Source organism: Trichoderma camerunense, assembly GCF_050948025.1.
Source record: "Trichoderma camerunense strain CBS 138272 chromosome Unknown V8C40scaffold_11, whole genome shotgun sequence".
In the NCBI taxonomy this organism is placed as follows: domain Eukaryota; kingdom Fungi; phylum Ascomycota; class Sordariomycetes; order Hypocreales; family Hypocreaceae; genus Trichoderma; species Trichoderma camerunense.
Window position 1 is genome coordinate 242,317 of NW_028145359.1, and position 14,788 is coordinate 257,104.

A 14,788-nucleotide genomic window follows, 5' to 3' on the forward strand; every position below is an offset into this window, starting at 1 on the left:
CTTATTCTTTTGGAAGTATCGCGGAGTGATCACCGAGTCGCCGGGACCAATTTTGGAAGGATTCAGCTGCAAGATGGGTGAATCATGTCAGCGCTAGAATATGAAATTTCTTTATGTTTTTCGAGTGAAAGGGCAAAGCCTATATAGCCACGGTGCCCTGTAATTTGTATAGCGTGAAGAACTTACACTCCATCACCATCTGGTCTTGTGTCTCGTTGCTGAATAGGCACATACCAAAAGTTATGGACTACGCTAAGAACCCCAGCGACTCGTCGTCGCCGGAGACCCAGAGTACCATCTCCGGCCACAACTCCAAAGAGCAGTCACCATCCGATAATGACAGCTCGCTTCGGAATCTGGAGAAGAACCCATTGGAATCGACAGAAGAGGTTGTCACAGACGTCCGAAAAGCTAAAGGCGTCTCGACCTGGAAGGTACCAATAATGCAATTCTGAAACTGAAGTTGACAGAAGCACTAACATCTTGGGCTTGTCCTTCCTCATATAGTGGGTATTAACTCTGATAACCGTATACGTGACCGGCGCTCTATATGGACTTGATACAACTGTTGCCGCCGATGTTCAAGGAACTGTTCTTGAACAATTTGGCGAGCCGGAAAAACTGGCCTGGATTGGAGTCGGATTTCCATTGGGCAGTGTTGCTGTTATCTTGTCAATGTGAGACAAGCCTCACTTCACCTGGTTGCTGTCGACAAACTAACATCTTTCAGGGGAAAAGCATATGGCATCTTCGATGTGAAATGGCTATTTTTTGCAACAGCTGTGATGTTTGAAGTGGGTAGTGCAATTTGTGGCGCTGCGCCCAATATGAACGTTAGTTTTCGAATAACCTCGGCAGCCTTTCTATTCAATCTGCTAACAACAGTATAGGCACTCATCATCGGAAGAGTTATTGCTGGTGCCGGAGGAGCTGGTATATATCTAGGGTAAGTGATGACAGATCCCAATATTTTCACATTCTTAAGCTAACACCTTTTATAGAGGATTAAATATCTTGTCTTTACTGTCTTCCCCACGCGAACGTCCTCTCTACATTGCAGGAACAGGAGTGTCTTGGGGTGTTGGAACCATTCTTGGCCCAATCATTGGAGGAGCCTTCGCGGAGAGCTCTGCCACCTGGCGATGGGTAAGATTTCAAACTACCTTGTCTGTTAAAACTATTGCTAACACCCTAGAAGGCATTCTACATTAATTTGGTTATTTTCGCTGTGACCTGTCCCGTTTACATCTTCGCCATCCCGTCGCTTGACCCCCAGCCGACACTCAAGCTTTTCCAAAGGCTGGCTGCAGTGGACTGGCTTGGAACTGTTCTCAATGCTGCAATTTATGCTGTTTGGGTTCTAGCCCTCACCTTTGGTGGTGCTGAGTGGGCTTGGGATGATGGCCGAACAATTGCTTGTTTTGTTACTTGCGGAGTTCTCATCATACTCTTTGGACTGCAGCAGCGCTTCAAGATATTCACTACTAAAGCACAGCGAATCTTCCCGGCAGGTTTCTTGGAATCGCGATCATTGGTATTGCAGCATTTCGCTACAGCCTGTACAACGACAACAATCTTCGCGCCAGTGTATTACATCCCACTTTTCTTCCAATTCACGAGAGACGATGGTGCTATTTCAGCGGCTGTACGATTGCTTCCTTTTATCTGTGTTACAATCTTCTGCATCATGTTCAACGGCACACTTATGCCAAAATTCGGATACTACCAACCGTGGTATATCTTTGGAGGAATAATGATTACTATCGGCGGAGCTTTGATGTTTACAGTCGATTCTACTACCGCGACATCCAATGTATACGGATACAGCGTCATCTTGGCCATTGGAACAGGTGTGGCGAATCAGGCTGCATACTCTGTTACCCCTGTAAAGGTGGCAATGGACCCGCGCTTCGGACCACAGATGATTCCTGACGCTATTGGTTTCATCAACATGGCCCAAATCGGAGCCGCTGTCCACGCTCTGGCTATCTCTGGAACTGTATTCCAGAACCTTGCGTTCCAATATCTCCAGAGCGCTCTGGCAGGATATGGATATTCAGATGCCCAGCTGCATGGTGCCATTGCGGGCACTCAAAGTCAGCTTCTTGCCCAAGCTACCGACGCTGTCAGGGCCCTTGCTCTGGAGGCAATTGTCAAGGCAATGAGTCGAGTATACATCCTCGTAATTGTTGCTGGTGGAGTTCTCTTACTATCATCCCTTGGAATGAAGACCGAGAAACTCTTCATGGAGATGTCAGCCGGAGGAGCTTAAAACCCTGATTAGCCCAGGACAGTATGGAATGCCGCAATGGGTCGGTCGGAATAAGAAGGATTGATTTCCTTGAAAGATTAGATTAATGATTGTGAATTTATTTAGCTCTATTTGCCATTTTTAGAATTGGCATTTATATCCACTCTCTTTATACTGGATGTGAGCTCGGCCATTGGCGTTGGCTTGGTCTTACCATAGTCACAAATACATGATAATATTGCTTTTGCTCTCAAAAGTCTGTCTCCTGTAATCAATTAACTGAGGTTTTATGATCAGTATCAGTGGTTTTATATCCTTGACAATGTCATGAGACTTATAGTGTGGATCATCATTACATGTGCTGATCAGGTCAAAGGCAAAAAGACGTAGTGCACACGGATCGACAATTTTCTTCACGTTCAGATGTAATCAAGATTTGATTGCCTACTATCATTTCTCAATATCACACTAGTTCAATACTCTGTCTATCTGATTCCTTAAAGCGTCTCTCCAATAGGCCTGTTGGACTCCAGGTGTCTACTTTTTCATCGATGGGTGTATAAATCTTACCAGTCCCAAGTCGTTGATATCGGGGAGGATTATCTGTTGTCATTCTTAAAACAAGATAGCTGTCCCGAAATGAACGTGCGATACCGGTAGTGTCATATCGAAATATGGTCTGCTCGAGATGAGCTAGTTTAACTGCATGTTTCGATCCCACAGGCAGCTGGTATTCGATCTTGGGATAATCGTACCAGATGCAGCTTCCCTGGACTTCAACCTTCACACTTGAAACAGTCTCGCTTTCAACAGACGGAACGGAGAGTATTCCATCCTGAGTGATTGTTGAAATCACCAATTTTGAGAACTGGAGTGTCGATGTAAAAGGTAGGCCGCTCCACTTCTCCTCCCATTCTTCAATTCGAAGGGACTGGGCTGTGCTTCCAAGGTATGTAATATCATCCCACGATACTCCTGGATTACCGCATGGTAAAAGAGATAGCCAAGACCAAGATGGAAAGTTATTTCTTGGGGGCACGTCCTGGAAATGTCCGCCCGAAATCGACCATTGCAGATCAGCATATAGCGTTTCTTTCCACAGCCCAAGCATAGGTGTATACCCAGTTGCAGATTGATAATAGTTGATTAAGCCTGCGGCTGCCGCTGCGACATCAGAGGGATATGAAAGCTCTCGAGTCACATATGACTTCAGCCACACTTGCCATATTGAGAAAGCTTTCTGTTTTTTTGTAAAGTCAAAAATTTCCGATGTTGAATAAGCGTAAGTCAACGCCGGGATCCCACCGCTTGAGAACCATGTTCTATCTTCGGATTCAAAAAGGTGCCGGCATTGCCACATCATTTGATCGGTTGTAAAATATACCGTCCGCGGAGCAAGCGCTACTTCTTGTAGTACCCAACCCCGTGCAAAGTACGGAGAGGATGATCGAGATAAAAGTTTACGAGACTCTTCTTTTAGTGTCGTAGGCCTGATCATGAATTCCTCGTAAAGCCCATCTGATGAGTTCACTGCGGCCGGGCTCGATAGGTTGTGACGGATCACAGTGGTAGTCGTATGCCTGGAGATATGAAGAGAAGATAAATCAATTATACCTCCATGGGCATCATGTGCCGCAGAGGCAGCAAAATTGATATAGCTTTGGCGGTATATGTCTGCCATTTTTGCTGCTTCCATTTCCCAGTCTTTATGATCATCTTGGATGATGCATAGGGAATCAATCCATAAGTATCGAAGGCCAAGCTTAACGGAAATGAAGACGGCGTCTCTAAAGTTGAGATTCAAATTCTCTACCGGTATACCCATATAGTGATTGTTTAAATTGGTTGACGTAGTCTTCAGTGGCGGCTCGGAGGTTGGGGGTCCCCAGCAGTGACTAAGGGTAGAATAGCGAACGTCGATGCCAACGGAAGCAGAGGTTTCAATTAATCGGACTACTTTCGAATTTTCAACGTCAGACAAATCTAAAAGCCTTCGAGGCCTTACTGTTGGCTTTTCGATGCATCGGGTATGATGACAGTCGCATTCTGACATCCATTCTGAGACAGCTTTCAGACGAGAATCGAACGATGGCACCTTTTCTCGCCATAGTAGTCTATTTTCAATGTCTGGATATTTTTTTTAGTATCGTATTGGTTTGTTTAACCACCAATCTTTGTATCCGAACTGACTTTCAGTATGTGCGAGATAGTATACTGGGTCTCGAGGGCCTGCACTTGGGAACGGAAGATCTTCTATCCAAGTGACGTTTATTATGCGTCGTTCGGACTCCGTGTTGACTTCGGCAAATATTCTGTATGACACTGGAGTAGGTTCTCGCCCATCATAACGAGGCTTTCCATTTAGGACATTCCGAAACACATGTTCGCAGAGTGGGCATTGGGCCGCCGAAGCTTCAAGAGCTTCAAAACTTGGCTTGTAAGGCGTCTCAAATCCGGCTTCAGATGTCAAGTTTGGGGTCTTGGTCCAGGTAATGAAGCTCTGGCAAGGAGGGCAGAGGAACTGCTTTTGTGCATCAAAGGCCATAGCTGGTCATTTGCTAGCTTTGCTAGAGAGGTTTCTGTTCTCTTCTGTTCTCTTGTGAATCTGAGAAATGAAGAATTGTTATAAGCGGGCCAAAGTCTTCCCAGCGAATACTCAAACTGTGCTGAAAAGAGGGAAACGTGAGGAAGAATATTGTTCCTTTCACACGCCCCCTGTGAGGCATTTTCTCGCTTACCGCTTGCATGCTATTGGTCTAAAAACAGCCGCTTTCCAAGTCAGCTTCATGAACTTTAAGCATAAACGTTCAATATTCTACAACAGGATTACGTTCTTTTACTGGCAACTGTCTGGCCTCCGCAATGTAGCCAATATGCAACTAGTATTGGTACACTTATCTCTTTTGCCCCTTGAAGTTGCCTAGGAGCCAGGATGTGTCGATGGTTAGACTACCTTAAGGCTTTATTACTTGAGGGAGTACAGGCCATAGCCACCTTATCGCTCTAACCTTCTCTATCTTTTGTGTTAAGGTTCAACGTTTCAAGCTATGTGATGGTATATTCTACTAAAACGTATGATTCAGGGATCAATTAAGTCATGAACATTGAAAGAATTCCCAACACAAATCCCGCTAGACAGAGCCAGATGTACAACCCACGGTGCTGGGGTTCAACCTCCGTCTCAATACGATAGTTTTGAGTGTTAATATCAGCCCCATTCTCAAGAAGTATTTTGAACATATCTTCCTGACCACCTCTCAGCAAAGTGTATGAGAACAGTATGTCGCGAGTATTGAATCTTGCTCCTTTCTCACATAATTTGGCCACAAAATCCTTCATACCTTTATTCGCAGCTATACAAAGCGCCGTGTCAAATATCCATTGACAATTGGCACGCATCTCCCCTTTAAGTAACAACCCAGTTAAATCATCGCGCTCGTCAGATAAACCTTGCAAGAGCGCTTTATAGGCAATGTTTCGAGTATTAGTACTTACTCCTTCTTTAAGCAATACCGCTATAATCTCTTCATCATCGTTAGTAATTATAGCCTTTTGAAGTGCAGTACTGAAATAGTCGCTTTTAATATCCCATTTTCCTACTTCTTCAAGTAGTACTTCGCCATCATCAGTGTACATGGCTGCTTGGGGTGAGGTGCCATCTGCCCCTCGTATATCTGTAATCGCTTTCTCGCTTTCTACAACAACTGTATCGAGCGCGGTGCCGGAAATGTCTTCTTGTTTATAAGCCCTTTCTCCTTCTTTGATTAGCATTGTTGCAATGATTTTGTGGCCTTCTGATACAGCTGCACGGAATGCAGAACCGCAGGCGCCTGCTTGGATCTTAACGTTGGCACCCCCTTCAAGCAACACTTCCACAATCTCTTTATGGCCTTCAGCGGCTGCTGCTTGGAGTGCAGTACCAAAGAAGCCTCCTTGAGTGTTAATATTTGCTCCCTCTTTGAGCAGCATTGTTACAACCTCTTTGTAGCCTTCCGATGCAGCTGCCTGAAGTGCAGTATTAAAAAGCCCTCCTTGGGCATTGATATCAGCCCCCTCTTTGAGTAACAGTGCTACAACAACTTGATCGCCATGATAAGCTGCCATCTGAAGTGCGGTGCCGAAGACACCCCCTTGAGCGTTGATATTTGCTCCCGCTTCAAGCAGCATTGTTACAGTATCTGAATTGCCTTGACCAGCTGCTGCAATGAGTGCAGTGCCGGCAATCCCCCCTTGCGTCAAATTAACACTTGCTCCTGCTTTAAGCAATATCGATACCACCTCAGAGTTACCTTCGTATGCAGCTGCCTGGAGTGCAGTGTGAAAAAATCCTCCTTGAGCATTGATATCTGCCCCTTCTTGGAGCAGTGTTCTCACAACCTCCCTTTTATCTGCTACTGCAGCTGTCTGAAGTGCCGTGCCGAAGAGTCCTCCGTGAGCGTCAACATCGATGTTTTCTTCGAGCGAAATCTTTATGAGTCTACTTAACCCATGATATGCGAATATGTGAAGCGGTTGGACGCCTTTAAGACAAGCAATGGAAGAATCCGTGTCAACAAAAGCGTAATGAAATAGTCTCATTCGCTCCAACATGAGAGGGTTATCATTTAAAAGTTGCAAAAGTCGAGCTCGTTTGACGCTGTCTGACATCTCTACGTGTGAAAGAATATACGTGGATGCATACTCCAAAAATGGATATTGGTTCCTGAGAGCCATGATTTGCGCTCTATCTGTTGATGGCTGAGAAATTTGCGTCGTCATATACGAGATGCAGCAAGATCTTAGACGTTCATGGCTTCTGCTGATGATGTCTGATTCAAGGTCTGGATCTAGTATTCGCAATCTTTTATTTCGAACAAGAAAATCTTTGACGGATTCGTGGATAAATTGTACGGTTCCTCCTTGCCGTATTTCAATAAGGCCTCTCGATGAATGGGTGATTCGCCGCCGGATATCGTCTGGCGTTATTTGTGATGGGTCCCAGGGTCCCCTGTGAGCTTTCGTTTCAGTCAGAGCGGCGAAATATAGCTCTTCTGGTTTGAGTAGTCGTCTCGTGAGTAAAACAAACTGAAGCATAAATAAAGTCTCTTGCTTTCTTGGATTTTCTTTACTCAGCAGTGTGAGAAATACTTCATCAAGATCGCTAGGTACCTCTTGTAACTGCTGGTGCATAGCTTCGAGTTGGCCTTCATCATATGCTCTGTTCAGCATTTCGATGACAAGCACAACCCACATAAAAACACCAGATGCTTTTTCCAAGACTTCTCTTTTGATACGCTCATTTATCCTTGTCAAGTTGGCGCCGGCGTATTTGATGATGTCTTCGTCGTGCTCGCTCCTAGTTTCTACAACTAATTTTAAGTGTTTTTTCATGCTGATGTTTGGATAATGGCGGCTTGATAGGCAGATGTTGAGAGTCACCTTTGCCTTGACGCTGAGATCTTCAAGGAAGCGCACGAGCTTTCGCACATGTGATTCGCTGCATTCATCCAATGCATCAACAAAGAGGACAAGCGGTTTTGGGCAATACTGTGTCTCTGAGAGCAGGAACTCCTGGAGTTCTGGCTCTCGCCATGCCCACTCTCTATGTTTCTCCTGTTTCTCACGAAACAGAGGGATGAATCGTTCGTATGTGGATGATTCCTTGCGAATCAATTGGTACACTAAAGAACGCAGCATACCAATTGGTGTCTGCTCAAAACTGTCGCCACGAGCATTAAAGAAATGCGCCGCAACAATACTCTTCTCAAATAGTCTTCTTTCGCAATATTTCCAGGTGTGTTTCATCAGCGTTGATTTTCCTGTGCCTGGATTCCCTTTGATCCAAAGTACTCCGTTGTGGCTTGAGAGCTTGACGCGCTGACACCACTGCTGAAATTGCTCGGTGCTGAAAAACCAATTGCACGTGCTGGGATGGGCTGGAGATATATCTATCTTGCGAGCGTCAATGTTTTGGTAGCTGAGAGAACGCAGGCAGTCTGCAGCTAGTTAGTTGTCATAGCTCTCTTATCAAATTGGCAGCTAAGCAGACGGATTGAAAGGGCAATCACCACACCTTTTTTCTCTTTTTGGAGCTTTTCCGCCTCTTCGACTGCTGGGTCCTTCATGTTGGCTATCGCAGATTAGAAAAAAATAGAGATCACGCTTGCTAGAACTCAATGCCTTACTCCCATAGAAGTTGTTATGATTAAACTGGTGGCCCTTGTCGTTGTTGTTGTATTGAGGCCCGTCTCCAGTCTGAATGTTTTGAGAGCCACCGCCATGGCTACTGGTGTGGGAACTCGAGGTCGTTGCCATCCGTGCGACTACCAGGCCTAGATAAAGCTCAGTAAATATTCGCGTTGCGTATTCCACAGAATTATTCTTGCAGTATCACAAGACACTTGGTGTGAAGAAGAGCGGGGAATCGTTGGGCTGCAAGGGAAAGCCTTGGAGGAAGAGGCCGTCTAGCCTATAAACAGCAGATGTTGAACATTCAATTTCTATTGGTTCATACAGCAACAAATCAAATATCAGGTTAAAAAGAGGTGGGGGAAAGAAACCCAGTAAATGTCCCAGCGAGTTCGGTAACCCTCCGTCTCAATGATGCAAGAGATCGTTCAGGCTTCCGGCAGTCGAGGGAGTTAGAAAGCGAAATTTCAGAAAATTGCTGGTACCCATTTGGAAAGCCCCGCGGGTAACCTTTCGCTCAGTTCTCAGCGTCGACGGAGCACTGTACCAACCATGCCGTCCAACACGTCTATCAGTATCCATGGCTCAGGTCCGCAAAACATCTCGTCAGGCGACGGGCCTCAATATAACAACAATGCGAGTGGCATACAGGTAAATTCCGGTAATTTTATCGGATGTAAGTACAAGATCACCCACTAAAGTGCTATCACGCTAATTGAGCGTACATGTAGTCAATCCCTTCCGTGAATTCACTGAGTTTGAGAGGTTGCCAATGGAAAATCGAGGTGATATGCCTGGCGACGACCAGTCACTTTGTCGTGAGGATTTCCATGTTGCAATCATCTGCACATTACCTCTCGAGTACGATGCCATTTCACTAGTCTTTGATCAGTTCTGGGACGAAGACGGAGATTCGTATGGACGCGCGCATGGCGATACAAACAGGTACACAACCGGACAAATTTGGAAGCATAACGTCGTGCTGGCACTTCTCCCCAACATTGGCACAGCTTCTGCGGCTGGAGCGGCGGCTAACTTTAGGTCAAGCTATTCTGCAGTAAAGCTTACGCTTCTTGTGGGAATATGTGGCGGCGTACCAGGTACGGGCCCTGATGAAATACTCTTGGGCGACGTAGTCATTAGCAAAACGGTGATTCAGCATACCCTGGGAAGACAATACCCTAACAAATTCATGACCAAGGACACAGTATACGACAGCCTCGGTCGACCAAATAAAGACATTCGCTCTCTAATCGCCAGTTTTGAAACTGAGCGTGGACGAAGGCAACTGCGGCAGAAGGCCGGACAATATCTAAGAGACTTACAATGCGCAGCAATAAAAGAGAGGCATCGATGCAGTTACCGATATCCCGGTGTGGACGAGGACAAGCTATTTGCGGCCAGCTATCACCATAAACACCGAGCATCGCAGAAGTGTAAATGCAATCAGGAGTCGGATGGCCTTTGTGAAGAAGCTGCCCAGGCGCTTTGTTCCACACTCATGTGCGATGAAGGACAACTTGTACGAAGGGAGCGCTTATTAATGAAGAAAGATTTGGAACTGGACGACGCACAATGCCCAGAGATCTTCGTTGGCTGCGTGGCTTCTGGTGATACGGTGATGAAGTCCGGTGAACATCGTGACCGGATCGCTAGACAGCGAGATATCATCGCTTTTGAGATGGAAGGTGCTGGTATTTGGGATGAATTACCTTGTAGTATCATCAAGGGAGTTTGCGATTATGCCGATAGTCACAAGAACAAGGTATGGCAGCCGTTTGCGGCTGCTACGGCGGCATCTGTGATGAAGGCAATGCTGGGACGATACGCGCTGACCGAGCCATCACCTTCTTACTCAAGGGTTATTCCCGGTTCGCATGTCCGATAGTATAATAGCTGATGTTGAGTTATGAGAAGAGTTATCTACTGATATTATAAATTGTGTATATGTAAGAGGGCTTGCCTCGGATGTAATAATAGGTAGATTTGCTTGTGACGAGACAAGTCAACTGGTAAGGTACCCACCACGGAGGGTTAAATCGCTTGGTAACTAAAGGCCCAGTTTTTATCGTTAGAGATAAGAAATGGTAGGATGGTGGTTACAGTAAGCGTGCATTGAAAGAAGAGATTGAATGAGACATCGGAGTTTGGACATAACTTCCGACGCCGAATTACTATGTAACACTGGTATAAACAGGTATAGAAACAAATTCTGCGCTGAGACTCACCGCAAACATTTTGAATTATTCTCAGATCTCCCACGAGATTAAATATCACTGTTATTTTTCCATTGTTGTGAACCTATGAATCCCCTTTGCCATTCAATGCCTTACAGCAGTCTCTTTTCACTTTTAAGCTATGTGGATCATATCCGCTCAGATGGCTATTACACCATGGATACTACGGCAGACGGAAAGGATACTACAGCAACACGGTACTCAGCCCCATTGACGCCCTGTCGTTATGGTCTGACAGACGGCTCCACGCTAGAACCCGGGTGGCTTTCACTTTAAATCCCCCATTCACTGTTCAACTATCAGCCTCATATGTTACCTTATAAAGAACGACCATTTTGTTCAACCAGGGGAAGAATCAAGGTAGTCAGTCTTGAAACACCAACTACGGCTTCTGCTTTCTCTGTTAAATCATGAAGTTCCAGGAAAAGACAAATTTAACAACTTAGCGCCAAGTTGTCTCGTATTCCCATCCTGCCAAGAGGATGTTTTTGAAGGTGTTTGCATGGATGTTGACAGGGGTGCGACTGCCAATCCTCGGCTTTATCACAAGTCAGCAAAGCCGTAGATCTCTTAAAAGACCTTGATACCCTCATGATCGGCAACTCTGAGCGCACGTTGTGTCAGACATCCTGAACAGACCGTTCCAATGCATTTCTCAAAGCAGGCGACAGTGGCTATTCTAGGTATTTTCTCTGTCAATTTGGAAAACAGCGACGAGGGCCACATTGTATTAACGTGATTCAGGTTTGGCAAGAGCCAGCAATGCCATTCAGGCCACCATCCTCGCCGATAGCAATCGTGATGGCAAAATAGATTCGACAGACCAGACTGATGCTGACAAAACTTTATGGACCGAACAATATGGCGCTCTCTTTCTGGCCAACATTGGAGACACAGATGGCCGATGCTCGTCCCAGGTCACGTCTCAAACGCTCGATGGAGAATTGTCGATGTGTAACGACGCTTCTGACAATATTCTCCGCAATTCCAAGTACATTGCGCCGCTTGTCACGCTGCCAATCCAGACTCTCAGTGACAATGCTGTCGGCAGCATTGGCATCTCGGGAGACAATGCAGCCGATAATGTGCGCATCTTCTACAAGGCAGACAAGGACTGGGTGTATGTGATGGAAAACACCACCTTTACTGCGCAAAATCTCAAAGCAGGACTGGAACTAGGCATCGACGGCCGCACTACACGCTACCCGCAAGTTTGGGATGGCCGTGTTCAAGTTCTTTTCAACGTCACTGATGGATCGGAATCGGGCAGCGACTCGGTGGCATTGCGTGTTGCTCCCGTATTGACTCATCATCACCTTCAGCATGCTCAGCAAGTCTTCACTAATAACTATCCGGGTATAGGTGCTCCGCAAGAGAAGTTCGTCGAGGCACTGAAGGGCCCCGTCGCTCAGGCTGGCATTGAGAAGCCTATTTTCGAGTTCACCACAGATCCTGACATTTGGGTACAAGACTTTTTTGAGCCGGGCTATTCCAGCATCCCAGGGCCTGACGGGCCTGTAGTGATACGCATAAATATCAGATCTGGACAGGAGTACCGCTCTGCCGGCCGACAAGTCTTTACAGACTTGCGATCCGACTCTGTTGGTGCGATCCAGTATCTGTGGCGTGGCGGCACTACTGATTCCATGGGTAATCTGGAAACAATCCCGCCGCACAGCTTCAACAACAAAACATATGCTGCAGGTCGTATCATAATGGGCCAGCAAGACTCGGAAGATCCATGGATCATGGCGTTTCTTAGAGCGCAGGAGGCACAAGACCCCGTTATTACTGACCATGATTGGCTTCTGGTCGGGCATACAGACGAGTATATGCAATTCCTGCCGGCGAACAATTCACGCGGCTGGATTGTTATGCTTGCCGACCCAATTGCCGGTATCCAGCTTCTGAAAGATGCGCAAGCGGCTGGACATGGCAGTGTCACGGCCGTGTCACGAATTCAACAGGCCTCTGACCCCAAGCCTGGTTTTCAGGGTTGTCTGCCCAACCTCACCATCGATCAGGTCCTACAAATAGCCAACCTGACAGAACTCAACACCTACGCCAATCAGTACATCCAGAAGAACATTGAGATCGTTAAAAATGCTGTTGGACTCACCGATGAAGAGATTCTTCACGTTCCCGGCATCTACTATAACGAGTCATTTCCCTGTACAGCCAATGGGGCTCAGCCTCAGCAGCTTCACACCGTCGCCACATTCAAAGGAGCCCCTGCACCGAAACCTCTCTCGATTATCGAAGCCATCAATCCCAATGGACCACTGGAGAAAAGACAGACTACGACACGTTATACAGGCCCTCGTCTCACTGCGATGTACCCAGGCGCCATCAATGGTGTCGTGCTGAGCGATTCTCAGATTCTGGCACCCGCTCAATGGGGCCCAATTATTGACGGAAAAGACATATTTGCGGCAGCAGTCCGCGATTCTTACTCAAAGGTAAACTTCAACGTCACGTTTATCGATGATTGGTATGATCATCACGAGTTGGATGGCGAAGTTCACTGTGGGACAAACGTTTACCGCGATACGTCAGCTCCTTGGTGGTGAAGCTCTTAGATAGTTAATTCAACACTCAATTTTGGACCATGGATTGCACATAGATATATATGTATTATTTATTAGTGGAATACCATTCTATTACAACTTCCATCAATTGATGTGATTCTCCAATAACTGGGGTGCGGTCGCTATACTGCCCATTCGGCGAGCGTAAAGCTAGCCATAACCTGGATCAGTAGATCCGGTCAATATACGATATCTAACTTGCAAATGGAAACTATCAAAAACAAAAATCTTCACTAACAATAAAAACACTGGAGGTATCCCGTTTCTCGTTTAGCTGTCACACATCCAATCCTCTTCAAGCAGAGCGTTTGAAACTCGCCCGAGCAAGAGCATACGCAAATTTCGCCGCTGCGAGCCAGGTTCCAGGCTTCCACCAGTCAAGACCGGCCCCTAATCGCGCTACCTTCACCATAACTTGCGGAGGGAAATCTGGCGGTAACTTCTGTGCAAGCGCCATCCCTTGGTCTCGTTTTGCGCTTACACCGTCCCGTTTTGCAGAACTAAGTAAACTTGCTAGTTCTTTCAGATTCGGCTCAGTACAATAAGCTGGCTGTCCAGGTTGCTGTCGCCACGAATCTGCTAGTGGACCTGCGTTGAATGCGTCGAATCCCATTGCTTCTACCAGTTCCATCACAACTGCCACAGATTTGTCGTCGTCTCCTGAGACAGGAAGTGCTACTCTCTTCGGAGAACCTTTTGGCTTCGCGCTGGAAGCAATGTTGAGGGCAACGATGTTATTCAATGCCTTCACAACCGGGTGTGAGAAGGTGTTCGACATCCAAACACTCTCTACCATGCCCTCATCCAACGGCTGGATGTTCCCATCACGCGTGGGATAATAGTTGCAGGCATCAATCAAGATTGTGCTGGGCCGCAAAGATGTTTGTAAAAGCGGCTGCAAGGGCAAAATACCGCTCATCGGTACCGCGAGAATAACGACATCCGCTTCGGATACTGCGCGCTTGGTATTCATTCCTTTGGCACCTGTTGTCCTCTCCACATCGCGAAGGCTATCAGGACCTCTCGAATTACTAACGCTGACAGAGTTACCAGCGTGAATAAGCTGTGTTGCTAAGGCGGTGCCGACCACACCAGCGCCTATGATGGCGATTTGGCGTGGCATGTCTGTCTTTGGAGGGTGGTCGGTTGCCGCCATGTTTTCGAGCGCTGTAAGAATATTTCAGCTGAGTGATGATTCTGTTAAATGCAAGCTGAATGCAAGATGGTTTATGATGGAACCGGAAAGTGCAGAAAGGTTCATCTACAGTAGATTTATATTGAGAGATGTTGCAATATAAGCAATCAGCTAAACAAGCAATCAGCTAAACTACTAGGAGTGGAGTTTTTCTCACTCTCCGCAAGACTTCTCTAATAGCGCTCCGCGCAAGTCTTCTCCGCAACACTCTCCGCAGAATCTCCTTGCAATTTTCTATACGAGAATCTCCGCAAAGCTCCATGTAAGCCATTTACACGATTCTCCGCAAGACGTATTTATGACTTAGATATTATAAATGCTTAATAAGTTGTCAGGGGATAATGAATTG

At 46.4% G+C, this 14,788-nt stretch overlaps 6 protein-coding genes across 6 annotated transcripts; 3 read left to right on the plus strand and 3 right to left on the minus strand.

The window, feature by feature from the left end:
- Positions 1 to 161: 161 nt before the first annotated feature.
- Positions 162 to 2,507, plus strand: V8C40DRAFT_247638 (major facilitator superfamily domain-containing protein). The gene is made up of 6 exons (XM_083216376.1): positions 162 to 434; positions 508 to 677; positions 731 to 833; positions 891 to 946; positions 1,002 to 1,146; positions 1,199 to 2,507. Exons 1-6 carry the CDS (start codon positions 243 to 245, stop codon positions 2,270 to 2,272), a joined length of 1,740 nt encoding a protein of 579 aa, XP_083071945.1. The 5' UTR covers positions 162 to 242; the 3' UTR covers positions 2,273 to 2,507.
- Positions 2,508 to 2,695: 188 nt separating this feature from the next.
- V8C40DRAFT_33106 (HET domain-containing protein) lies at positions 2,696 to 4,927 on the minus strand. The gene is made up of 2 exons (XM_083222845.1): positions 4,442 to 4,927; positions 2,696 to 4,378 (listed from the first exon to the last, which is right to left on the minus strand). The coding sequence occupies exons 1-2, from the start codon at positions 4,794 to 4,796 to the stop codon at positions 2,715 to 2,717; spliced, it is 2,019 nt and encodes a 672-aa protein (XP_083071946.1). The 5' UTR covers positions 4,797 to 4,927; the 3' UTR covers positions 2,696 to 2,714.
- A 129-nt stretch (positions 4,928 to 5,056) lies between these two features.
- V8C40DRAFT_279996 (ankyrin repeat-containing domain protein) lies at positions 5,057 to 8,648 on the minus strand. Its single transcript, XM_083221326.1, has 3 exons — positions 8,416 to 8,648; positions 8,304 to 8,360; positions 5,057 to 8,226 (listed from the first exon to the last, which is right to left on the minus strand). Exons 1-3 carry the CDS (start codon positions 8,543 to 8,545, stop codon positions 5,342 to 5,344), a joined length of 3,072 nt encoding a protein of 1,023 aa, XP_083071947.1. The 5' UTR covers positions 8,546 to 8,648; the 3' UTR covers positions 5,057 to 5,341.
- A 156-nt stretch (positions 8,649 to 8,804) lies between these two features.
- V8C40DRAFT_247648 (nucleoside phosphorylase domain-containing protein) lies at positions 8,805 to 10,316 on the plus strand. The gene is made up of 2 exons (XM_083216377.1): positions 8,805 to 9,095; positions 9,151 to 10,316. Exons 1-2 carry the CDS (start codon positions 8,972 to 8,974, stop codon positions 10,305 to 10,307), a joined length of 1,281 nt encoding a protein of 426 aa, XP_083071948.1. The 5' UTR covers positions 8,805 to 8,971; the 3' UTR covers positions 10,308 to 10,316.
- A 952-nt stretch (positions 10,317 to 11,268) lies between these two features.
- On the plus strand, positions 11,269 to 13,376 carry V8C40DRAFT_247651 (protein-arginine deiminase domain-containing protein). The gene is made up of 2 exons (XM_083216378.1): positions 11,269 to 11,339; positions 11,401 to 13,376. Exons 1-2 carry the CDS (start codon positions 11,303 to 11,305, stop codon positions 13,224 to 13,226), a joined length of 1,863 nt encoding a protein of 620 aa, XP_083071949.1. The 5' UTR covers positions 11,269 to 11,302; the 3' UTR covers positions 13,227 to 13,376.
- V8C40DRAFT_247652 (NADPH-dependent F420 reductase) lies at positions 13,301 to 14,527 on the minus strand. The gene has a single exon (XM_083216379.1). The coding sequence runs from the start codon at positions 14,398 to 14,400 to the stop codon at positions 13,540 to 13,542; it is 861 nt and encodes a 286-aa protein (XP_083071950.1). The 5' UTR covers positions 14,401 to 14,527; the 3' UTR covers positions 13,301 to 13,539.
- Positions 14,528 to 14,788: the final 261 nt, after the last annotated feature.

Bases quoted from the DNA above. Each gene is read 5' to 3' on its own strand.
- V8C40DRAFT_247652 (XM_083216379.1), bottom strand. From the start codon at position 14,400: ATGGCGGCAACCGACCACCCTCCAAAGACAGACATGCCACGCCAAATC.
- V8C40DRAFT_33106 (XM_083222845.1), bottom strand. From the start codon at position 4,796: ATGGCCTTTGATGCACAAAAGCAGTTCCTCTGCCCTCCTTGCCAGAGC. The intron at 4,379-4,441 runs GTCAGTTCGGAT...AAAAATATCCAG, and splicing joins CTATCTCGCACATACTGAAA to ACATTGAAAATAGACTACTA.
- V8C40DRAFT_247648 (XM_083216377.1), top strand. From the start codon at position 8,972: ATGCCGTCCAACACGTCTATCAGTATCCATGGCTCAGGTCCGCAAAAC. The intron at 9,096-9,150 runs GTAAGTACAAGA...GCGTACATGTAG, and splicing joins TTCCGGTAATTTTATCGGAT to TCAATCCCTTCCGTGAATTC.
- V8C40DRAFT_279996 (XM_083221326.1), bottom strand. From the start codon at position 8,545: ATGGCAACGACCTCGAGTTCCCACACCAGTAGCCATGGCGGTGGCTCT. The intron at 8,361-8,415 runs GTAAGGCATTGA...AATCTGCGATAG, and splicing joins TCATAACAACTTCTATGGGA to CCAACATGAAGGACCCAGCA. The intron at 8,227-8,303 runs GTGTGGTGATTG...AACTAGCTGCAG, and splicing joins GCTCCAAAAAGAGAAAAAAG to ACTGCCTGCGTTCTCTCAGC.
- V8C40DRAFT_247638 (XM_083216376.1), top strand. From the start codon at position 243: ATGGACTACGCTAAGAACCCCAGCGACTCGTCGTCGCCGGAGACCCAG. The intron at 678-730 runs GTGAGACAAGCC...AACATCTTTCAG, and splicing joins GTTGCTGTTATCTTGTCAAT to GGGAAAAGCATATGGCATCT. The intron at 1,147-1,198 runs GTAAGATTTCAA...ACACCCTAGAAG, and splicing joins GCTCTGCCACCTGGCGATGG to GCATTCTACATTAATTTGGT.
- V8C40DRAFT_247651 (XM_083216378.1), top strand. From the start codon at position 11,303: ATGCATTTCTCAAAGCAGGCGACAGTGGCTATTCTAG. The intron at 11,340-11,400 runs GTATTTTCTCTG...AACGTGATTCAG, and splicing joins GGCGACAGTGGCTATTCTAG to GTTTGGCAAGAGCCAGCAAT.